The sequence below is a fragment of the Epinephelus moara genome, chromosome 1, assembly GCF_006386435.1.
Source record: "Epinephelus moara isolate mb chromosome 1, YSFRI_EMoa_1.0, whole genome shotgun sequence".
NCBI lineage: Eukaryota > Metazoa > Chordata > Actinopteri > Perciformes > Serranidae > Epinephelus > Epinephelus moara.
The window spans coordinates 17,181,128-17,206,550 of NC_065506.1; the positions used below are offsets into that span (position 1 = coordinate 17,181,128).

General features: G+C 41.1%; 1 protein-coding gene across 4 annotated transcripts in view; it reads left to right on the forward strand.

Annotated features, from left to right (window-relative positions):
- igdcc4 (immunoglobulin superfamily, DCC subclass, member 4) overlaps window positions 1–25,423 on the forward strand; it is a 65,682-nt gene that overhangs the window by 9,845 nt on the left and 30,414 nt on the right. For all 4 annotated transcript variants that reach the window (XM_050040607.1, XM_050040625.1, XM_050040617.1 and 1 more), the window contains exons 2-3: window positions 16,100–16,414; window positions 24,023–24,164. In XM_050040607.1, coding sequence (XP_049896564.1) covers window positions 16,100–16,414; window positions 24,023–24,164 — 457 coding nt within the window. The remainder of the gene's footprint in view (window positions 1–16,099; window positions 16,415–24,022; window positions 24,165–25,423) is intronic.

Below are 25,423 nucleotides of genomic sequence, written 5' to 3' on the forward strand. Positions count from 1 at the left end.
AAACAATTTCAAACTTTCACTTGGGTTCCTGGAGTTCATTAAACATGTAAAATCAAAAGTCAATGTTATTTTATTTTGTGGTAGCATGTGTAGCATGCTAGGCTAGTGACTTATGTGACATGTGATGTGGCGTTACATTACATTAGTAAGAAACATACTTATTTTAAGCCAAACCATTATGTTTTTTTGCCTAAACCTAAGGAAGTAAACCTGAGAGACAAAGTTTTTAAACCATGTATGCAGTCTGAAAACTTTACATTTCCTGTTAATATGGAGGTTTATTTTGAAAAGACACAATACAAGTAACCAGTGCTAAATTGACATGTGGACCCTGAAAATCCAAAACTGATGCAGGAGGGTTACCCAGGGCATCTTAGTTTAACATTAAAGGCCAAAACACACCGGTGCCGTATGACACGCGTCAGAACAGACGCCCCCTTTATTCTCTATTTACAAACCACGGCACTTCTCGCTATTGTCCTATTTTCCAGCATCACTGCCCTTGAAAATGCGCTTCTTTTTCAGAGAAAAGCCTATTTTGTACTTCCCAGCTCCCGTAGTAGCAGCTCTGTTGAAGAGCAGAGAAGAAGAACTTTGGCGCCATCTATCGTTTGTTTTACTGTCGTTGTTATCGGTTGTTGTATCAATGTCTGGTTGTCGTGGTCGTCCTGTGTTGTGTGTTTTCTTTTTCTTCCTGCGTCTTCTTCCTCGTCTTTTGTTCTATTGGGGGTTGGCAACCAGTTAGTCACATTAGTGTGCAATACAATTCTGGTTAACGCCCCGCAGCGCAACGCTTTCTGTGTGTGTTGGGGGCGGCACTTGACTTGCGTCAATGACGCCGCTGTCATGTGACGCTGCCGTTGTGTTTTGGACTTTAGGGACCAAGCGTCAGTATTTGATGAGTAAGTAGTGAGAATGTGTCGCAGTGTGAAAATGTGGAGAAAAATACATTATACCCAATTGTCACCTTCCATTCTTCCATGTCCTGTAGCAGATTAAGCGATACCTCCCTTAATGACTTCATGTAATTGCATTTCTAATTTAATTGATGTATAAATTATGTACTTATGTAAATTGCACTTTTAATGACTATGTTCTAATTTGTTAGCCTTATTTAAACTTTGGGCCCAAACTTGTCGCAGTCTTTCTGTGAACATACGTACACAGATCTCTTGAGACTTAAAAACCAGAGTTTGTCAGACAGCGGTGCATGTGGAGAATAGCCCATTACACATTAGCGGTAAATTAAGTGTCTGTGTGTTTACTGAGGTACATTCACCCCCAGTGTGCCTGTCTGCCCGCTTGTGTGTAAGCGTGGGTGTGTCAGCTGCGATTTGTGAGTGCATCTTGATCCCCTCCCCAGAGAGTCCATGCTAAATTAGGATGCATATTATTTAAAGATGCCCTGGGCTGAGTTTCAGCTGGGTATATTTGTGCAGTGAATATGTTGATTTTTATGGTGCCCTGTGTGCGCCTATTCATGCTGCCAGGGAGGCAATCATAAGCACAGAAGTGTTTGTATGAAAGGAGAGGAAGTCTTGAGCTCGATTTTGTCTGCAATGAATTCAAATGATTCGCTCTCTTGGGATGTTCAAAGCACTGTGTTGAATTTATTTTGTTAGTTCTTTTTTCAGTGATGAATAGCACAGCCTCTTAGATATATCTGAAAATAAAACCTTGTGATTAATGAGTGTTTAAATTTTAAGTGTACATGTATGTATTTATGTCTAGCGTGGGTTGGATCTTTGGGAAAGGATCTCTTAAACTGCTGACAGAGGTTATGTGACTATAATGTGCCAAACAAATATATTTAGAGACCATAAACCTTCAATTTCTTGATTTTTTTTTTAAACATTTGTTCACCTTCTGGCGTTTATTGTGTTCCAACATGATGTAATTTTATCAGTAAACCATTTTCACGTATAGAGCATTTCAGAGGTTGTTTGTCTGCTAAATTAATGGCTCAGTGATGGAAGAGTTCCATTTAACAATTCTCAATCATGACAGGTGGGTGATATAGATCTGCTTCAATGGTATTTGGAATTTGGCCCACAAGAGAAGCCAGTTGCCAGTAGTGAGAGACTGTTTTTTGCAGTGTGCTGCTAAGCTATCTTGTTATCTTTACATCTGAAGGAGAGCTGTTTTCTAATTTGGCCATCACGTATTTCCAGCCATTTTCACAAAAGTAGACTAGTTTGCTTTGCTTGAAAAAGTCACATTCCAGAGTCAAAGCCTTACCTCAAAGTCTTCTGTGAATGGTTTGCACTTGATACACGAAAATATCATATGCAAGAGCGTTGTAATCTGGAGCGTGCCGTTACCAGCAATGTTACTGCTTTTGTTCTCACTTAAGCCGCGTAGAAAATATTACAAGGTAGCACTTTTCAGATGACGCCAACATAAATCGGCAGAGCATTTACATCACAGAGAATTCCTCACGGGAGCTATAATAATAATCTTTAGCAGCTTTTGCACAGAATTTCACCTCTATTGCACACAGAAATCAAATGCTTCCAGTTCTTTGGTATTGCTGCTATCTGTTTTTTCTTTGATCCGAGGAACACAAATAGATATCACTGCTGCAATGATCCAACTCTCACGGATTGTGCTTTTTCATCCCATTGGCTGAGGTCATTGAGGTTTGCTACATAGTGTAATTGATAACATGATGTTACATGATGTGTGAGCTAATGGTCGGAACGGCACATGGGAGAAGTTCAACTTTCTGGCAGGAATCTGTTCATTTGAACCGAAACCACAAACCTTATGCTAAGGGCTGACCAACCAACTGAACTTCTCCCAGCAGCTTGGAGTAGGGTCACAGCTGCACTGAAGGTGGAATACAGTATGTTATCTGAGTAAGCCAGCACTAACCTCTATCCAAGGCCCAAACATCCTTTGAATCCCAGCACTTGTTCTATCCATAGCCCCAACTCCAGTGGCAGTATTGAATATCAACTTCATGGTGAAGCTGCAACAATATTGTGTGTAATGAGATTACTGAACATCGAAGGAAGGCAGTCAACCAGCTCCTTATAGTAGTGGTCACTCCACAGATAAGCTCAGGGATCTTTTGGGCCCAAATTGAATCTGGATCATAATGATCCTGATCTGGAAATCCTATGTTTTGTTGTCCTGTATCAGGTAATCCATCTTACTTGTGTGCCAGTTTTTCAAGGCAACATTGGATTGGATCACGCTGATCTAGATACAAACTTTTCAGTATTACCAAATCTCTCTCATGACCTTCGACCTTCTGAAACAGACATACAACCTACCACAAAACAGTCAATTCCAATACCTACAACCAAAAGAGACCATAAAAAAAAGTTATTGATATCCACAATTTCCACATACTGACCCCTCCTTTATTTTTGCAAATAAATTCACTCAAACCTAAGAAATTACTTTCTCAGATCTATAAACTGTTCTCATTTCATGACATTACTACCTCACTACCAATAGACAAATGGACTTCAGACCTACAGATTCAAACAGATATCAATTGGCAAATAATTTGTAACAACACATTCACCATGTCATCCAACTCAAATATACAGCTAATTCAATACAAAGTACTACATAGAGCACACATCACCACCCATAAAATGTACCTGATGGGCCTCACCGACACCAACACCTGTACACACTGTCCATCCATAATAGATAATTACCCCATGCATTCTGGTACTGCCCCCCAGTCAAACAGTTTTGGTCGGAGGTCATGGGAGAGCTATCCAAGATTGGTGACCTCTCCTCTCTATCAACCCCAAAACATCTTCAAACATTCATCCTCATCTCTACAGCTGTGGCAAAAAAAAAAATCATTTTACTTAACTGGATAGACCGAACTAAATTATCACTAAACCACTGGTACAACTTGTTAACGGAACACTCAAATTTAGAAGAAATCTCATTTACCATAAAAGAAAATATCACCTATTACAACAACATCTGGTCCCCATTTTAACAATTTATCCAGAGCTGATCCCTCCAAACTCCACATCACATTGGTTTTTTTCTTTCTCTCTTTTTTCTCGCACCAAGACATTTGACACCCCTCAGCAGGTCTGCTTAATACTCCTTAGCACAGCCCCCCCTATTCTTGATTTGTTTTGAGTTAGACAAACTTGACATTGACTTATTGATTTGCTTTTGTTTTTGTTTTGTTAGTTTGTTTGTTTGTTCCGTAATTGCCCCTTGTTCCATACTGTTCTGTACTTGTCTAGTTGTTCTGTGTGTACTTAAATGTTCAATAAAAAAAAAAAATCCGGAAAAACAGTGCTCCAAATTAGACTACACATCGCAATGCAGGCTATGTAGCTATGTAAGAACAACAGGTAGAGTAGCCAGCATAGGGTTGGGTCACTTAAAGTCTTTTTATTTGAAAAGACAGAAAACAACATGAGGAATGCAACTGTTACTAACAACTTTTGACTGCGTCATTGTAATAAACATAAAGTCATAAATAAAAGTTGTTATTTTGGGCATTATATTCTTGTGACAAAATCTTTTTTTTAATTCTGCTTTGCTATCACTGTAAAAATTAGACCAAGTAAGTGCAAAATATAAATATATGTAAATATTTTATTACATTTTGTTCTTTAAATTCACCTTTTATGCACTAGGGGTGGGGAAAAGAATCGATACGGTATAGTATTGCGATATTTTTGTGTGGCAATATCGTAATGTCACACAGTACCAAGTATCAATTTATTACATTATATGAATTATTAATTTATACATGCAAATTAAACTTTAGGTAGCCTACTAGAATAATATTTCGATTCCTTTTTCAGTCCACTAGATACATTTTGCTGGCTGAGTGTAGATGAACAGACTGACAACTTTACCTTATTAGATAAAATATAAGTTTTCCTTTGGGGACATAATTTACAGTTGAAAAAAAAAAAAGGTATAAATCGCAATATATTGCAATATATTATCACAATACCCAACAATCGCAACATATTTAAAATTGCAACAATATTTTGTCATGACTTAAGTATCATGATAATATTGTATCGTGGATCCTCAGGTGATTCCCACCCCAAAAATCCACTCTTCTGCTGGGATCAGGATAATCCTGATTTTTTTTGGGATCAAAGGTATCCCAATCCTACTATAAAGATTTTACCACATGTATGAAAGGTTTGTTCCAGAGCAAAACCAAAATTGCATTACATGATTTCATCTGATTTTGGAATCCTTTTTTTTTCTTTTGAACAATCCATTTTCAAGATCTGATCCAGTGTAATAGCTGAAATCCGATCAGATTACTCCTGAAGAACTAGGCTCCGGATTTAGGAAGACATGTGGTCACTGATAAGGCAGTGTATTACACTGGTTAGCTGGGTATTCCTGTTACAATTTAATTTCTCGCTGAAGTTTGTTTTCATTACTTTGACTTTTACTCTACTGGTGTAGCTTTATCTTTGTGTGTGTGTGTGTGTGTGTGTGTGTGTGTGTGAGGAGAGAGAGGGAAGCAGCAGTCTGGGGGTGCTCACTTGGTCGACTAACCTGCGTTCACATTCCTACCATTCCTCCCTGCTGTATGCTTGGTCACATGAGAGCAGAGGAGTTACACTGACGGTGGCCGTGCAGGTGGGAAGATTTGGGTAAAATATTTCAGTGTCACTCCCAAGTTGTAGTTTAGCTCCAGAGTTATGGTATATTGATGAGAACATGCTGCAGAGGGGAAAGGCAGCTCAGGAAATTCACATGCGTAGAAGTTAAAGGAGGACTGACACACAGGACTCTGCTTTAAATCATGGATACCCCATATTACATCTAACGGTCATAGAATACACACATCGAGGAATCTCTGAAATATTTTGTGCATTCATCCTGAGTACACTCGGCATTTAATTCTCATTCAGATGCAGCATATTACCCAAAGATCACAGCACATCTCTCTCACATCAGTGATGGGAAATGTCATTATTAAGAACCCCAGTGTGAGCATAATAATATGTGAAGTTCACTCAGTGCAGTATGCCCTTCCTCAGTGCATATACCAGGTAGTGTCACATAACAGTCTCATTCATCATCCTGACCTTGTGTGAGATGCTCAACCCGGATCCTTGCACGTAAGCATTGTAATGTACATGTGCCTCACTTCAAAGAGCGGAGTTGAGTAAGAGGAGAGTGTTTTTCCATACAAAACCTTCCAGCTCATGCTATTGTCCCGCGTCTCTCTCTACATACTGGGAACCTACATAACCAGTACACTGTCTCATGCGCCAGTGTCACCAGCAAACATTCCTGTACATTCACTGCGCTGCTGCGTGAACAAACAGATTCTGATTCGGATCTCCCGTGTTACTCCCATGTTAGTTTTATTGTCTCGCTTTGTTGACTCATGCAAGTGGGCCTGGCACTTGACATGGCCATGTGGAGGCCCCATGCTGCTGGGAGGCCCTGCATTCAGGAACGCTGCTCTGTGATTGGAGGAAGCCAGACTGGGATGAATGAGCACTGTACATAGAGCAGGAGGCATGAGGGACTGCACTGGTACGCCCCCCCCCCCCACCCCACCAGAATCACCACCACCATTCTCTATCCCTCGTTCTCTGCTCTGCTCCCTTTTTTCCCTCTTGTGTGCACACGTTCAGCGGGACACAGGAGCCATGTTTGTCTCACCACAACCCTCCTTTTCTTTAATTCCACACTTCAATGCCAGTTGTCATTCCACTAACTTTGAGAAGAGTGTCACTGTACAATAGTAAATGTAAACGTCAGTCTTGCGGTACATTGCTGTATGCAAAATATGGACACTCTTTGTATTCGATGTTGGAAACAGCAGAGCTATTGTACATCTAAGTACAGTGTGACAGGTGCAGAGGCAGGTTGACAAATCATTATACAAGTTTTGGTATCATGTAGAGCTGAAACAACGTAGAGCTATTTTTTAGCAGAAATGCCAAAAATCCAAGGCTTCCAACTGGATGTCTTTGTCTTTGATTTTCTTTGTTTTGTTTTTTACAGATGAGACAAAGCATCCAGTTTAAATATGTCAAATTGGGCTGAAGGACATGCTGATGGGCATTTTCAGTATTGTCTGATATTATATAAACATAGAACTGTTGGATTAATCAAACAAACAAACAAAAAAAACCCTTTTAACTAAGATTAACTAAGATTAATTAATGATGAAATTAACATTTTTCATCATCTTAACATGCCAATAATGTGCTTTTGGGAGGTAATTAGTTGGTAATAGTATAGATTTGTTTGTTTTTGAATTACAGTAAAGATTTTCAATATGTCACTTGATCTTGACGCAGAGGTCCCGAGCAGCGACAGAATACTTAAAAGGAAACTTCAGTATTTTTAACTTGAGCCCTGTTTTCCCATGTTTTTGTCTCTAAGTAACTATTGGAAGCAACCATTTTTGAAAGTGGTCCATTATTAGGCAAGCACACTGCAGCAACAACTCAACCCTTGCGAGACTTTGGAGCGAAACTTCTCCTTAAGTGAGACTTGGTTAGACGTATAACAGATCGGATCAAGCAGAGTTAAGGGAAACATTTTATATCTTGGAAAGGTCCTTTCCATCATGTTGTCAGACATTAATAATGACAATCTGAGCCTGTTAGTGGCAAGAAGAAGCACTTTTAGTGGACATATACTTTGATGGTGCAATATTGCCCTTAACAATCATATTGCAGCCGTTTTGGCAGTTTCATTTAATACCGGACCAATTTCAAAAAATGCTGTTCCCATTAGTCACTTTTCATTCATTCATTCATTCATTCATTTCCACAACAGCTTATCCTCTTGAGGGTCATGGGGGGGCAGGAGCCTATCCCAGCTGATAGTCAGGGTATGTCCTGGACAGGTCGCCAGACTATCGCAGGACTATGGGAGGAAGCTGGAGTACCCGGAGAAAACCCACACTGACATGGGGAGAACATGCAAACTCTGCACAGAAGGGCGCCCTCTTGGAATCGAACCAGGAACCCTCTTGCTGTGGAGCAACAGTGCTAACCAAAGTTTCTTCCGAAAGGTTCTATATTAGAGAAGGTGAACATAATACAGCAGCAAACAAGTAACATGTAATGGCGTCCTGAGCAGAGAATGAAGTTACCTCTGCTCCTCACTGCACTTATACGGTAGTTACAGCTGATAACATAGGGACGACGTTGTCATGAAACTGCCCACCTTCCAGTTCCCCACCAGGTTAACATAGTTAGTTCTGTCAGCACTGCTGCCATTGTTAGCACTGTTAGAGCTGTTGGAGCTGTTAGCACCATTAGTACAGCAAGCCATTTTGGCTCAGCCACCTCTTATCTGTGTTTGCTTGTGACTTCAGATGTGAGAGGCGTGTGTAGGCACTCTTGGCACAGACTCTGAATGATGTATAGCGCCTTTAATTTAGAAATATGCTTGAAACTGTTTTCTATAAGAGAAGAAAGTGCATGAAGTGAATTCTATTAATACTGCAGCTCTGACGGTAGCTGTAAACTCAGTCAACTCTCCAGCGCACTGAGTAAAGTCTTTGCTTCATTCTATCAGCTTGCTGACAGTGAGAGTGAGTGTGTGTTTGTGGTTAAGATGACGGGGTGTGAGAAGAACCCTGCTGTATCGTCATGGGAGGAAACACAGCTTGAACGGTTAACACCTGACACGGCAGCTGTTCAGATTGTTGAGTGACTCACAGCCTCGCTGTGGATTCAGTGAAATGTTGAGCGCTCTGTATGCAGCATTGCTTAACTAGTAAACAGAAACTTTTATTTGCCATCAGAGCAATTTAAGACTCTAAAAGAGGGTTGAATGCGTGTCATGCTTCAGATGCCTGACGGCGCCCCTAATTTTTCTGGAAAGATCCCTATTCCCAAAGCAACAATTTTAATAGGTAAAGCCAGAGATGAAGCCTACCTACTTGATAAAAGCCTAAATGTTTAGACAGTGGTGAAGTGCATCTGTCAGTGAGACTTTCTGTTTCTTGCTATTACACAGGCATTTCTACCTGCATACCAAAACCTGAGAGGCTCCATCTCCCTGCAGGCTTTATCGCTAGCTGCCTCTCTGCTCAGATTATCACAACTGTGGCTTCAAAATATCGATTTATTCACACGCTGGGTAGCTTTTGGCCACAAGCACGTGTAAGTGCCTGGGCTATTTTTTACCTTGTTGTTATCGATGTAAGGGGATTGAATTAGCAAACAAAGGCTGCGCTCAAACAACAGGCGAGCACTAGTTGAGCTTGATTTGAGGTTTGGTTTGTGGGATCCAGACCTACCACACACACACGAACACACACACAGTTATCCTGCTGTAAACGGCCCAGTGCTATCAATCAGACCATCTGTCGCTGTCCACTCAGCCTGTGTTTAGGTTTCAGTGCATCTTGATGTCCTACAACACAATTTTCCGAGACAAGTACTACCTACATGTACAATGCAATACATTGCCAACATCATTCAGGAACAACTCGTAGCAATTATCTACTGCTGCTGTGTCAATTTAGCGGGAGGTACAAGGCAATCTGGTTATCCCTGCTTTTGAGTGCTTTAGTGGTCCCTCTTCACAAAAGCTCCTGTAATCACATTTCGCTGCTCTCTTTCAATTGAGTCTCAAGGCTGCCCTAATCTTATCTACACTGTTCAGTCCTGTATTTCATTCTGTAATTCTGGGTTTCTCTCTTGGTCTTGTATCCACTCTCTCAATTTCTTTTTTGTGACCTCTGTCAGCCTACTTGGCACTTGTTATTCAGCACTATAGTACTTGTACCAGTTTCTCACCATGCTACTATGCAATGTCAGTCTCGTGGTCCATCCACCACTTTGGTCCTGATTGAAATATTTCAACAACTATTGGAGGGATTGCCGTTTCTTGGAGTATGAATTGTAGTAACTTTGGTGATTTTTACTACTTTAATTTATGACGAAATACCTTCAAAATTAATGACATTCCCATCAGCCTCAGCTAGTGTTGCTATGATACTGGAATTTCAACTTGGATACAACACCTTAGAGAAGATACTAATATTCAATACCGGGGAAAATTGACCTTGAGAGCATACAATTTCATATTTTTTATTGAAAGATAAATATAAGAAGGCTATAATGTGAGGTTTTTTTGCCCTTGTAGCAGAGAACTACAGAAAATAAATGAAACCATTTCAAATTTTCAGTATCGATAAGTATCAATAAAAAGACATTTTTGACAACATCTCAGCTGGACTGTGTGTGTAGTGCTATTTTGCTAATGTTAGCATTCTAATTTGCTAAACTAAGACGGTGACATTATACTTGTTAAGCAAAACATGTTAGCCTTGGCCTTGTGAGCAGCTTAGCATGCCAATGCTAGCATTTAGCACTAAGCATCACTGTGCCTAAGTATACAAAAGCCAGCATGTTGTCAGGACTTTGTGTTAAGTACAATTTTACTAATGTTAGCATGCTAATTTGCTAAACTAAGATGATGAACATTATACCTGTTAAACATAAGCACATTAGCTTTGTCATTGTGGGCATCTTAGCATGCCAATGCTAGCATTTAGCACAAAGTATCACTGTGCCTACAGAAGCCAGCATGATGGATATCAAGACAAGGTCAGAACTGTGCAAAACAGATGACAACATACAGTATAAATACTGGGGTAGAGGATTGGGCAATATGACACCATGCAACGGTAGAAATGTGTCCACCAGTAGAGCTATTTGGGGCAGGCTACGTAACATTGTGTATGGGTCCCTGCGAGATGACATAAATCCAGCAGCTTCACATGGTAACATGATTATGGCTGACATGAAGGAGGAGAATGAAGCTGTGAATACAGAAATCTATAATACTTGAAAATATTGTTCTCAGGAACAGTAAAGCTTTGACTTTGAAAGAATTTAAGCTCTACTTTTTTTTATCTTGTGTGTTTTTTTTCTTGTGAGGAAGCTATTTTTTATTTGTATGGAAATTCCAAATAAACGCAGAAAATAGTCATGTGATAAAGTACATTATAGTTATTTTAAACCATTTCTTAATTGAATTTAAAGAACATATCATAATATATATAATGTTACCTTGATATGAAATTACATATACAATGATTGGAGATTTGGTCCATATTGCCCACCCCTACTGGTGTATCAGCATCAGGAAAAAAGAACATTCAATTCATTTTGTGAAGCACCAGTTTTAGCTGAGCCTCTTTGTCCATATCTCATATAGTTCCTGAAAGGCCTGAGGTATTGGATAGCTTTGCTTGAGAGACTGGAAACCTGAGTTGTGGCCTCGGGGTCATGTGGTGTCCAGTCTCTGTTGACAGCGAGCTGGGCAGGGTGAAATATTCACTGCGTTGGGTCACTCTCCTCCTCCCGCTCCTCCTCTCTCTCCTTCTGTTCTCCCAAACATTTTCTGAATAGGTGATCCATTAACAGAAAAGGACCAGCGGAATAGTGTTGATGGTATCAAGAACGCTGTCCTCCCTACTTCTCCATTTCCCCTGCCTTTTCTCTCTTCTTCTCTGTGAGGGTGACAGACAAGGACTGTCTGTGTTTTTGTCAGTGTGTGTCTTGTTTCTCTTCAGTCTCTTTCTTTTTTATGTGTGTGTATTTTATCGTGAACAGGACTGCAAATCAGTCTTCAGTCTATCCATTTTATCTCCTGATATATGGCAGTAGTGTGGAGGTGCACCACATGTGAATTTATTTAAAAAATCTTGGGAATAGTACCCACATATATTCTTATTTATAACAAATTACTGTAATTGCCATGATTTAAAAGATATTATACGTCCAAATATGGTGTCAAAATAATTTCTGATCTGCTAAGGGGCACCCTGTCATTTGTGTGTGGAGTGTTTGCTTCTTTGTTTCTCTTTTTCTGTTTCTGTCCTGTTGTCCTGTCATGGTCCTCGGGTTTGTTTGTAGTAACCACAACACAGGCTCTATTTCATCCCCTCTCCCTTTGTAAACCACTGTCCTCTCTCTACTTTGTGTAAGCTATGAACCTCTTGGCACAATGCCATCACAGTCCATTCAGTACAGGTCGGTGGGACCACGCCGTCGCTGCTATATCCCAGAGTGCATCCTGTCCTTTCCAGCAGCTCCCATTTGTACAGTAAAATGGCAAAATGGCCACTTCACAGATCCCCCCCACCCCTCCACCCCCTTCACCACACTGTGTCCACATGATACACTGATAGTTACTCTGTGGGCGTGCGTGAGTGTGTGTGTGTGTGTGTGTGAGTGTGTTGTAATGGGCATGTGGGAACATGTCAACGTGTGAACATGTGTGTATGTGTGTGTGTGTGCTGCACATGGCCACAAATCCAGGGCATGTGGAGGTTTCTGGTGGGAACGTATGACTCAATATCAAGTGTTTTATTCCCAGGTGAAACAGCCACTACCTGAAATATGTGATATACTTACCATACCTTTTTTTTTAAAGGATAACAGGTCATGCTAGTCCCCCAAAAGGACTCTACTCTTACTGTAACTTTCTTTAAGTTGGACACCTATGTTTAATTTCATCTTATTATATAATTAGCTGTACACAGGTTAATTGGGAAAATAAGTGTTTTCCTGCTTTTTTTCTGTCTTGCATGTTCCTCATCACACTTCCATTCCAGTTTTATGAGACGTAATGGCTTCCATATCCAACGCCGAATGATCCCCACCTCTCGCCAAGTGAAACCATTGGCAGTGAGCTGGGAAATGGCTGCTAACGTTTTAATGACTTAATGAGACCTAATTAGTTGAAATGGGAGCAAGGAAGAGAGGAGCAGTGGAGGTGATCTGTGTCAGTGTGTGTGTGCTCGCACGCTTATACACTGATGTTTCTGTTCCCACAAGAGTGTGAGTGTGTTTTAGTTTTCTTTACATGTGTGTTTCTATGTGTCTCTTGGTGCATGCATGTTTATGTTGTCTCCATGGCAGGTTTGTGTGTGTGTGTGTGTGTGTGTGTGTGTGTGTGTGTGTGTGTGTGTGTGTCTGTGTATGCCACAGCGCGGCGCAGCCTTTCTCAGCATTACCCAGCCTCTTCATCAGGAAGTGATGGTGGGGGGTCAGGCCTCATTTAATCAAGGAAAAAATTCCATCTCCCATTAACTTAATTAATCCAACGCTGGAGAAAGAGAAGCTGAAAGAAACCTGCCTGTGTGTGTATGTGTGTGTGCTAATGTAAGTATGTGAGAAAATAGTGTTTCTATGCTGGATTCATGAAGAGGTTTGTCAAATGACCTATAGAAAGGAAGTTTAAATGATATTACTGCGCGGGTACAGTAATGACTTCATAAAAAAGACGTTTAAATTGGCTTAACCTTAATTTATATTTGTCAGATATATATGAACCCCAGTTGTAGGCAGAAGTAAACAATCTAACATTACTGTGGTGACACCTCACTTGTGTAACCCTGTGTATAACATTGTAATGTATGCAGATTATTTCACCTCTTTGCCAAGAGCTCTGTCCAAGAGATTCAGTAGAGCTTTTTATTTTTATTAAATAAAAATAAAGGATATCATTTTAAAAATTTAAACTTTAAAATGAAATGTAGTCCAGTTTTGACAGATGGCTGGAAGTCTTTTCTCGGTTGTGCTGCTCCACCAAGAAACAGACACTCTGGAAAAGAGTAGATTATATATTTTTTATTAGGTGATGGATTTCTTCTGATTGCATTGCAAGAAAGCGTAGTGTGATGATTTAAATCATAAGCTAGCAAGTAATTCCTGCCGGGTTTAATTGCTGCACTGCACTTTTACATCCAGACTGCGGAGGTCAAACAGAAGCGATAGGTTAATGTTGTTTTTTTCCCCAAAGGCTGCCGAAGCTAATTTGAAACTAGCGAGGGTTGTGACTGCAAAACCTCCCCATTCACACAGACTACTTACATCTGACGACTGGCAACAACCCAAACATCTCTGCTTCACTGTCAGTGATAATGTGTTCAGTTGAATTCTGACACCGCAGTAATTGTGGCTACACTCGAGAGCTCAACACATAAGTCAGCCACCAGGTTTGTCTATAGGGGTGGTCAGACAGTAAGAGTACAGAGGTTTTAAAAGCAATATGAGGGAACTCACTTCAAAGCTCAGAAGGTGCTAAATTGGTAGATGTACTTTAGTCACATAAATGAAAATGAAATCCAAGGAATTTTAAAAATCCTGACGACATACAGTATCTCAAATAGAATTAGAAGAGGCACAAAACCACAAGAAAATGTTCTGAGTTACTATGACAAGCAGATCCTAAACAAAAAAAGAGACAAAATAACCACAAAGTCTGTGTTTCAAACCTCTATGTAGGACATCACCCATTGGTTTATGGACTTTTGACGCCTCAAGTTCAGCACTGCAGCTGTCGCCATCTCGTTTTTGGGGCCAAGAGTGACAATATTTGGGCAAGAGGCTAGAACTGTGGAGGAGCGAGGGCTGGATCTGATTGTGAAGCTGAGGACACTATCGGCAGACAGTCTGTTACTAAAGCGGCCCGCCCTTAATTAAACTTAATAAAATAAATGGGCAAGTTATATAAAAATTCACCCTCCTGTAGAGTTGTCATGAAGAAAGAAATGAGCTATAGAGACCAAAACCGTTTTTGTACCAGGCTGTAAACATGTTTATTTCTGCTGTTAGTCAGACGTTTGAACATGGGGTCTATGGTGATTGACTGGCCTCTGGAGCCAGCCTCAAGCGGCCGTTCAAAGAGCGGCAGTTTTTGGCACTTCTGTGTTGGCTCCACATTTCAGCCCCGGAGGTTGCTGCTTTATTTGTGCCCAGGGGCCCACTGTCTCATAATTCAGCCATGCCCAATGGGGATATGATGAATGTCTCATCACAATTGCCACTTGTTGTACCTAAAGGTCTGACTGTAGCTCTTTAAAAAGTTTGATTCTCACTTCTTCTTTTATAAAATACAAGCATGAAAATGCAGTTACATTTCACCCGAGCACAAAGTGACTCACATTCAATAAGCTCCATTTTACAGCACTTCTCTGGTTGTTTGTAACTTTATTGTCCATTTACAAAGAAGAAAACATTCTCCGGCCTCCCCCAGATTACACAACAGATGTTAATGCACACATTAAAGGCATCAACAATAGATCATCAGTGGGATGTGTAGTATAGTGAAGTAGAGCTATTATTGCCCCTTATTTTACATGTTTTTACCTTATTTGTGTCATGCCATTCAGCCTGCTCATAAAAGATAATTAACTGTAGTCGTGTCAGTCAGGGTTTGAAGTCTTCAGTTCTTTTTATCTCATATCTCCGTCTCTCTCTTGATCTTTCCCCTCTACTTTGTTCATCAACTCCCTTTTCTCCTAAGATTCTTTTTTCATCATTTTCTTCTTTCACCTTGTTCTTTAATAGCAGTGTTAAAACTGTTTTGCAGCACTTACTGTTATAAATACGAGATAATATAAACTGTGTGGGTGAGAGACATTAATGTAACGGCTGGAGAAAACTGTGTGTCAGAACATACACAACATGACCATGAATCATTTGCAACTTTCTTTCAAAATTATATTTTCATAATGATAAATAAAAATGAATTTTTAGCACGGTAATATTCCTGTGATTAGACAACAACATCTCCTTTGACTGGAGTTCGTGTAGCACTCTGCCGCTCATCTCACACCAGCTCATCAACCTCTCACTCCAGGACTTCCTCTCTCTCCCACTGACTTTAATGTCCTGCTGCTGACATACAAATCCCTTCGTGCCTCTGCGCCCAATTCATTTTCAGAGCTCCTCCTCTTCCTCTGACTCTGGCCTCCTGTCTGTCCCCAAAACACCCTGCCTCTGGAATGCACTGCCCCTCTCCATCTGTCTTGCCAACACTCTTGATTCCATTGAAGTTATGTTATAAGATGACAAATTGCGAAACGCTGAAATTGATAAAGTGGACAAAAAAAATGACAAATGATGCAGATGTCTGAATAATTGGATCAATGAAGAAGAAAAGTGCAATATTTAATTTATAGCTGATGTGTGATAGTGATCACAGAGCAATATAAAGGTTCCTCCAGAGGGTTGCAGCGAGGCTCTGTATATATTGTGCACACATTACTCTGATGAATAGATGGTTAAAAATTAAGGATAATATTTAAAAAACAAGATGAACTTAATCAAACTTTTCCCTTTGTCCCACACAGAAAAGCCTGTTTCCGTGGAGCTGAGCTGCGGGGCTGGGCCCAGCCATGTAGTGTTGGAGCCAGGTTTGCCCCTCTTGCTGGACTGCAACCTTGGGGCCAGCGATACACCTTTCAATGTCACCTGGCTTCAAGATGGCCAGCCTTTGCCTCCGGAGGGGGGCAACTTCCTGCAGTATTTGGCCAACGCATCCCTCCTCCTGCTGCCGACCTCTAAGGATGGCCAGCCTGCCCACGGTGTAGAGGGGGGCTACAGCTGCATGAGTGCCAGCGCCATCGGAGCCCTGACCAGCCGGACTGTAAATGTTCTCCTAGCAAGTAGGTGTCCAGCAGATAGATTTGCAACTCCAGCAGGGCTCTAGCACTCTAATGCCCAAGTATAGCATTTGTTTTGATTAAATGAATGAATCAGAATGTATGCAAATTAAAGCATATGTGCACATGTAGGGCCCCAGGTTAGCTGGAGGCTCAACATTGTGTTTAGGTGCAATACGAGTAGTATATTGTGTCTTTCTGCGGCCCTGATAGACTGGAGATTTGTCTATACTTTATCCTACCTTTTGCCTAATGCATGCTGGGATAAGCCTCAATTCTAAAGTGTAAAAAGTTCATGGATAGAGAAAATAAATAGGAATGGATGGAATAAAAGTAAAACTCAGTAATTTGATCGATCAGGTGATCGACAGAAAATTAATCGGTAACAATTCTGATCAATCATTTTAGTCATTTTTTTTAAGTAAAAATGACATAAATTTACTGTTTGCAGCTTCTCAGATGCAGACTTTTGCTGCTTTTGGAGTCTGCTATGATAGTGGTTTGCATATCTTTGGATTTTTCTACTCTTCGTTGTGCAAAATGTAGTCTCGCTCACCAGACCTTTCTCAAGAAAAGAAAGGTCTGGCTGGGCCAACTCTCACTTTAAGATTGGAGAAAAAAACGCCCCGGCTGCTTGTATTTCTTTCAACCAATCACAATCGTTCTTGGCGGTGCCACAGCAACGGTGCGCTTGCAAAAATATTGCTGGGGGGAAACAGGTTTTGGTGTAAAACGCCTACAAAAATATCGCCTACAGGACGCGAACCATGGCAGAAAAATGGCTACATCCCCGCAAGATCAAACACCGCAAAAGTTATTAAAGGACATGTTGAAAACTGCAACCGGAGGTGGTAGGGCGGGACTTCAGCGGGTGGCTCGTTCCGCCCAATGAGAGGCTGATCTTTGTAGCGAACATCCACCCACTCAGACTATGCAAAATGAGACATTTGGAGATGTTGCCTCGGGCTGTGGGAAACTGTGATGGATATGTTAAGCTATTTCCTGATGTTTTATTCCTAATCATGAGGTTAGATTGTAGCATGAAACCAATATTATGAAGGCCTGAAAAACTATGATCATATCATATGAAAATACTGTATGCTACTGCATGTTACTTCATTGTCATTGTACATGTGGTGTTGTGTCTCTGTATAAGGGCAGACAAAATGCTACAAACTGCAGGAAGAGTATGATGTAATGGAGGAATATTGGTTTGATTCATTCATCCATTTAAAGCATTCAGCTGGGTATACACACAGGGAGAGAGAGAGAGAGAGAGAGAGAGAGAGAGAGAGAGACAGAGAGAGAGAGAGAGCAATGTGATTTGTCAGATTTGTCGGGGGAATTTCCCTGCATGGATGGAGATGAACTTGGTTTTCCTCTGCCTCAGATAGCAGACTTATTCTCTGGTGGAGCGCTAACAAGTGTCCTGGGAACAGGTACACTTTTAAACAACAGTCTGTTAAAAGGCATAGAGCGAAGGAGGCCGAGTGGGTTGAAATGAAAAAATGAACAGGAAGATGCAGGTGGGAGGGCCGAGAGGACAGGCTGTAGCCTTTTAATCGCCCTTCCAAGGAGGCCTCTTTCTCTCACACTCTTAAGTGGTAGTCTTTATTTAGTCATTAGCTTTGTGTAAAATGAGACTGTATCCTTTGTGGATGCCCCTGCTTTTGTCAGCTGTCACATGCCTATTTATGAGGATCCCTTGTTTAAGGGACAATAAGGCGTAAAGGAGGGGTAGGGGGTGTGTGTGGGATGAATGGTGAGACGGCAGAAAAGGCTGAAGAGAGTTTGCGGTGATGGTGAAAGGAAAAGCTTCAGAGACCATTAAGAATGACCTTCAGTTTGCATGTGTGTGTATACGCACAGGCATGTGTGTGTGTGGCTTTTGAATTAAATCAGTGGCGAGAGGCTATGAGATAGATGTGACCAGTGCGCAGGAGGTCGAAGCCGAAACTGCCTCAACATTGACATTGAGCGGACATTCCCATTTCCTACTGCGTCTTCGCCAGCAGAAATGAGACTGAAGAGAGAACGTAGCAGAGATCACATCTGTGAAAACACATTACGAAACCCACCTGCTCCAGTTTCCCTGTCGCAGTACATGATGCATGTGGCCTTGTCTAAAAGCATGTGAATGTGTTGGAAGGGGAGAGACGCAGTGAAAGAGACCTGCCTTCTCCTTGGATACAGATAAACAGTATTTCGGTCTGTACCTCACTTTTCTCTCGGCAGAATGCCAGAGGCGGCATACAGTGTGCGCATTACATTTCCCAAACACATCCACGGGTAAATGATGATGCAGGGGGAAAAAAAAGCAGCTTTTAATGTTAATTAGACCAATTAACCTTTCTCGTTATGAGACTGCTGAGGTGAATGTCAATATTTCCTAATTCCTACCAGCTTTTGCAAACCCATTACAGTCAAAAAGCCGATGTCATAATCATAAAAAGTGTGCTCTCTCCTCCATACAAACAAGCTGTGTGCACTTAATACGTTTGCATTTTTGCTCTTCATTTACAAAGAATGTGGTAGAAAAGTACATTTTATTTCTTTTTTTAGGCTTTAGAGATATTTTGTACACATTTGTATGCATGCATGTTGATTTAATCACAGTACCTCTTTATTTTCAACTCACATGAGAGTCGTGATTTTAGTAAATTGTAATTTTGAGGCAGCTTGATATTAATGCATGCAATCATCATCAGTCTCAAAATGTACATCTCTATGTACTCCATGCCTTTAAAAAGATGAAAAGGGGACGAGGAGAATCACTTCAAGATGAGCAATGGTAGTCCAAGCACATCTAACACTAATTTCCAGGCTCAAGCATTTATTTAAAAAAAAAAAAAAGTTCCACAGAGTATAAATGGTTTCCTTTTGTCAGTGTTGCTGTGTGACAGTTCATTCCTGCATGAATGCCAAACCTGACAGAACTGAACACCTTTATAAAGCTTAAAAGGGCAGCATACTGTAAATAGGAAATTAAAATTTCATACTGCACATATTTCCCAGTTGCTATTACAAATATCTGTTGAGGCTGGGGGCATGCTTGATGGGTTTTCACACTGTTAGTCAGCCTGAAAGCTGGGTAGCAGAGAGGTCACGGGTGGAATTATCTGCTTGCACAAGGGGAGGGGAAAAATGCTGCAATCTGATAGCTGTGGGGCCAAAGAGTGGGGCATAGATAGGGGGACAGACAAAGACAGAGAAAGAGTCCGGGGTAAAGTCAAGGGCAGGAGAGAGAGAGAGAGGGAAGCAGTGAAAAAAGACGAACAAGAGTGAGCAAAGAAAGACGAGATGGGGACTTTTTATTTAGTGCATTGAAGGGTTACACACTTCTCATAGAGCAGTGCCCAAGGAGCTGCCTGAGAATGTTTTAACAAAAAAAAAAAAAAAACATAGAGAGACCTTGTTGCTAGGAAACAATTGGACATATTTTTTGACCCTGTGGCTGTATATGTCACCATTTGTTGGTGGTGTTATTCTGAAAAACGCCATGGTGCCGGGTGCGTCTGTCATGGAATTTCATTGCGAGGGACACTCATGGAGTCCTGGGAAAAGACTAATATGATTATGCTTTGACAGAGCGGAGGTGGAAGCCCAGCCAGTCGCCATTGTTCCATCACAGCATGGGCAAAGTGTCTTCTCTGAGCACCCTCCTCCCCCTTTTGCATTAAAGTGTGCTCTTGTGCACTCTCGCTGATCAGCTGTTGCTCACCACTCACATACAGACACCCCCCCACCGACACTCATGCACATAGATGCACACAGTGATCCAGTAATGAAATCACAAGCAGTCCGTGCACAGGCATCAAGGCGCAAGCTGGAGCACTAGAGTAAACACTGAGGTACAAGTAGTTTGCACTCAAGTTAACACACATGCAGTGAGTCTGGCACCCTGTCAGCGCTCTTTGGCAGTGTCACAGGTGGAATGTTTACATGAGGACATCATGCTGTGTAATGGCTGGAAGTAGAAGGGTTTAATGATCAACTCCTGCAAAGCTCGCTATGCAACAGTCATTGCAAGTGTTTCTAAAATGAATCAAATGCTTTCTGCTACTACGGCCAAGCAAGTGTGTGTGCCTCTGTGTACTCATTGAGAAACTTTGTTCCCTCAGCTCGGTAGGAAAACACAGATGGCCAGTTTGTTGCCATGACTAACAGTTGGTGTGATAGGGGTTAGGGTAATCTCGGAAAGTCCTCCCAGTGTCTCATCAAGCTTGCAGTGGTTTCTGGAGGAAATCTTGTCCAATAAATTGGGGTAGCTTGAAACCGAGAGGCTGCCATGTGATTGGCTGCAAGTTTGAAAACACTCAGAAACAGAAACAAGTTTGGAAGCTAGTGTGAGGATCTTCACTCAGTCCTCCCTCCCAAAGTTTTGCTTGTCTTAACTCAGGAACATCCCTGTCTCTACTCTAATGCAGCTTTTTAGCCATGCTAGCTGCGGCTTTATGGATGGCAATGTTGGCCTAGTGGCCTGTAAGTCCACCACTAACAGCTATTGGATGGATTGCTATGATTTTTTTTTACATACAATTATGGTCCCCAGAGGATGAATAATACTGACTTTGGTGATTACTTGACTCGACCTCTAATGACACCAATAGAATGCATGCAATTTGTGTTTTTAGTGAAATATCTCGATGAGTATTGGGTGGTTTACTGACTTTTCATCGCGCCACCAGCAGGTAAAAAGTTCTCAAAATCTGCTTGATGGACTGGCACACAACTGTGTATGGACATTCATGATTTCCAGATGATCTATCCTAATGACTCCGGTGATTCCCTGACATGACATTTCCTCTAGCGCCACAATTAGGCTGAACATTTGTGGTTTTGAGTTTAATGGTCCAGTGTGTATGGTTTAAGAGCATCTTGTGAGAAGGTTGCACACTGCAAACAACTGAAACCTCTCCCATCACTGTGTGCCAAGCATGTAAAAGAACTATGGTGGCCAACTCTAGAGCCAGTGTTTGGGTTGTCTGTTTTGGGCTAATGTAGAAGCAACATGGCAGACCTTGTGGAAGAGGACCTGCTCTGTATGTAGATATGGCTCATTCTAAGGTAACGAAAACACACATTTTTTTTAGTTTCTGGTGATTGTACACTAATGAAAACATAGGTATAAATATTATATCAGTAGCTAACTGGTTAATTTTTTTCAGAAATACCCTCCAAAACAAAATGATGTGTAATACAAGAGGCCTTTCCTTGTGGTTTCCTTGTACAGTAGGTGCTCCACCGTCACAGTGAACTTTAGCACTGCGTCTCAAAGTGCTATACTCTTAGTGGTGTTGAAATTTTAATGTTTAATGTCTTGCCTTTTATTTATTATTTTGTGTTGGCTCTGCTGACAAACAGCTTGCTAGCCATGTTAACACACATAGTGGCCACTGCCCATCCTGCAGTCTCTGGTTGGAGCTAGCTAGTGGCACAACTCCAATAGTGTTGCTGCAGAAACATGGTGGCCACCCTCTGGTCTTTCCCTAGGTAGCCCTGGTAAGTAAGCAGCTTCATTTGGAGCTGCCACACCCCCTTAATATTGTTAACTAACCACCACTAACCCTGCTGACACTGCTAATGGTGCTACCAGAGCCAATAGTTAACAATGTTAAAAGAGGTTTGCGGCTCAGAACTGAGCACTAGATTTGTGGGGTGCTCAGGGCAAGAGTTGCAAAATGAACCTATACTATGACATGCCAAAAAACTGACTATTGGAGGTATTGCTTGGAGATTTGGTAAACACGATCATGTTCCTCTCAGAATAAATTATCATAGACCTTAACTTTTTATCTGGTGCCTAGTTTAAGACATTCCCATCAGTGCTAATCAGCAAATATTTGCATGTTAACACACTAAAATACAATGGTGAATCTGGTAAACATTACACCTGCTAAACATCTGCATTGTAGCAGCGTCCGTGAGTGCTATTACATGAATATCCTGTTAATGAAGCTTATCCCAGTTATGATCATATTTGGGATATGATGTTTACATAAGCACAGAGAAAACAGGTTATCCATATTCCCCCTTATACCCTGTATACATCTCAGTTTCTGTCACAGCACTCCAGCTAGCATATTTGGGTTTCTCATAAACAGGAATATGGTGTTTACATGCTCAAACACATAAATGGGATACTTCAAAAACCTTATCATAAACAAGTTATTCATCTCCATGCACACTGGGAGCCTCTTATGATACCTATGTTAACATAGCACAATAACACCTCTGCACCTATACATCTCTATCTCTAAGTAAGATCTAATCTATTGCAAATAAACATATGTTGTTTAGAAGTTGTGTAATCTGTTCACATTTAACCACTTGTGTAATAAAACAGTATCTCTGCAGCTTTTTGAAATGCATGAATCAGCTTGTCCTTCCTGCAACATAGATTTCTGTATTTAACACACCGCTGGATCTTTACATGTTTTCATGCTGTGCAGATTTGGTGTGAATCAGTTCTGCGATTAGCCTCACATGGAGAAAACGTGTTACAGAACAGGATAAATAAGCCAGAAAGAATGACTGATTACAAACTGTGTTTGTGTTCTGATGCATTTATTTATTCACACGTCTCAACTTGTTTTATATTATAGTTTACTGAACTGTATAATGATTTACAGTCTGTTGTGTCGCTAAGGTTGGTTTACTGCCTTCATACAGCACTGTATTTTCTAGCCTACTTACATCAGTTGGGATTTGGAGTCTCCTTCTGTTACCTTCCTGCTTCCTCACTGCCTTTGGTTGCCTCCTCTGTCTTTTTTCTCTGCTCTCTCCTTTGATCCACCCCCCACTCTGCACTCTTCAGTCACAGCTACAGGCGAAGTGGCTGGGACAGCCAACCGGTTTTGTTCTCTTCTCCAACAGCCTGTTGGGGTCAGAGGTTAGAGGCCCTCAGACAGTGCTCACTGCTGCCCCCTGGTGCTCAGTATTATCTACAGTAGGAAGCTTTCCCGTGTGTGTGAAAGTGTTGAGGCGATGAAAATTGGAGCCCTGCCAAGACTCGACCTGCAGAGAGAAATAATCTAGCCAAGCCTGATTAAATCCCCAAATTTCTCCTAATCAGGACATTCAATGGTATTTAAATGGTCTGAACAAGTTTTTAATTAAATTACAAAATTGAAAATGGTACCTTTAAAATCCCTAAAATGGCCTGAATGCAATAATCAGAAGTCTGCATGGACAGATTCTGAACTTAAGTATGCCGGTTTTTAAAGAACACTCAGTGAAATAAAGAAACTCCCATAAAGTTGATATTTTAAATTAAAAGATATTAGTTTTGCTACCCATTCAATTTAGTGCACTGATGTGTGTGTATGTGTGTGTGTGCTCTGATACTGTCCATGAGGGAGCTGTCAACCGGCAGTGAATCGGGCCTTCAAGATAATTGCATAGTCAGTCACATCATGTGTGACCTACATCAAACAAACTGTGTCCTAGAGGTAGCCGACATGACACTCACATTTTAGATCATTAAAGAAAAGGTCATTTGCAACAAGCGGTGGTTTAGATATGGGCCACTTTTTGTGTCTGTCCTCTGGGAAATCACCAATTCTTCTTTGATAGATACCTCCCTGACCTCTATCACCTCTTTACCCTCAGGTCTGTCCAAGTTCCATCAGGAGCCATCACCCCAAACGGTGCCCGCTGGGGGAGCTGCCCGCTTCGAGTGCCAGATTGAGGGAGTACCCACACCGGTTATTACCTGGGAAAAGGACACAGTGGCTGTCCCCGAGGACACAAGGTGACTCTTTTATGTGTTGGTGTTGACCTTCACCCTTTCTGATTTCATCATTTCTTCTGTCTTTTGTTTTCTTACAATATCTGTGAATGAACGATGTGATTACTCAGGCTTGTGTCAGGATTTCTGCTGTTTTAACCCAATTATTTTAAAAGTATGTTCTTTTTTAGCTCAAACTTTTCTTTTAATTTGTTCTCTCATTAACATCCTAGCACTGTCTTTTAGATCCAAACATAATGCAATAAAATGATTGACATGAAAAGCCAAATAAGACGTGGCTTTCTAGTTTAAATACTTCCTATAAAAGTGAACTAAAGCGTAGCTCAGTGACGTACTTAATCTGGGAAACACATACAGGCTAAATGTGAATTGTATTCAATCCGACTATGATCTGACCTCAAGCTGGCTGTTAAATCCCAGTGCAGATAAAAGCTCGTTCAATCAGGAGAGACTCTTTCTCAGAGACAAGAATATGTATTTACATGTGCACATAAGTATGAGAAATGTGAAAAGTCTCCAGGAGGATGGTAAAGACGTTGTAGATTAGGGAACCCTCTCTGCGGAGTCTAGACGCAGGTGGTGGTGATGAGGTGATGAGGTGATGAGGTGAGATGAAGAGGGAACTGAGGATCTGGACATGAAGTGGAATGAGCTTTTTATTAACTTGTCCTGGGCTCTGGATAAGGTGATTGGAGGAGAATGGGGTGGAGGAGGGCGCAACGATTCCGCTTAAAATGACAGCTGACAGGCGCAGAGAGGAGAACAGATTTAAAGTGAGCAACATGAGTGGCTGAAGGAGATCGTGGCAAAGGGAACACCTATAGTCAGCTGACTGGTGAATGGATATAGCATAAAAAAAGTCTTCCTGATTGAACTTAAACTGAGCTTCATTATTAATGTAACAATAACAAACTTGCATTTGGTTCGGGAAAACTCACATGCTGAGTTCCACAATTGATCAGAAATGTGTGCACATGCTGTGACATGACAGAATGACCTTGTTTGTTAAGCTCATTTTCACTGGAATACACACAGTAAATAAGTGAAGGATTATCTTTTTGCACCATGTAAAAATGAGAGGTACAGCATGAGTTAAATGTTGATTGCATTTGAGCTTCTCAGTTTACTAATTGAAAATGGTACAAGGATTTTTACATGCTTCCGACATACCCAGATGTGAATGTGAGTGTGCTGCATTTACAAAGCCAACCTGGAAAATCAGAAAACCTTTTAGTCGTCTGGTTTGACATTTAAGTGTTCCC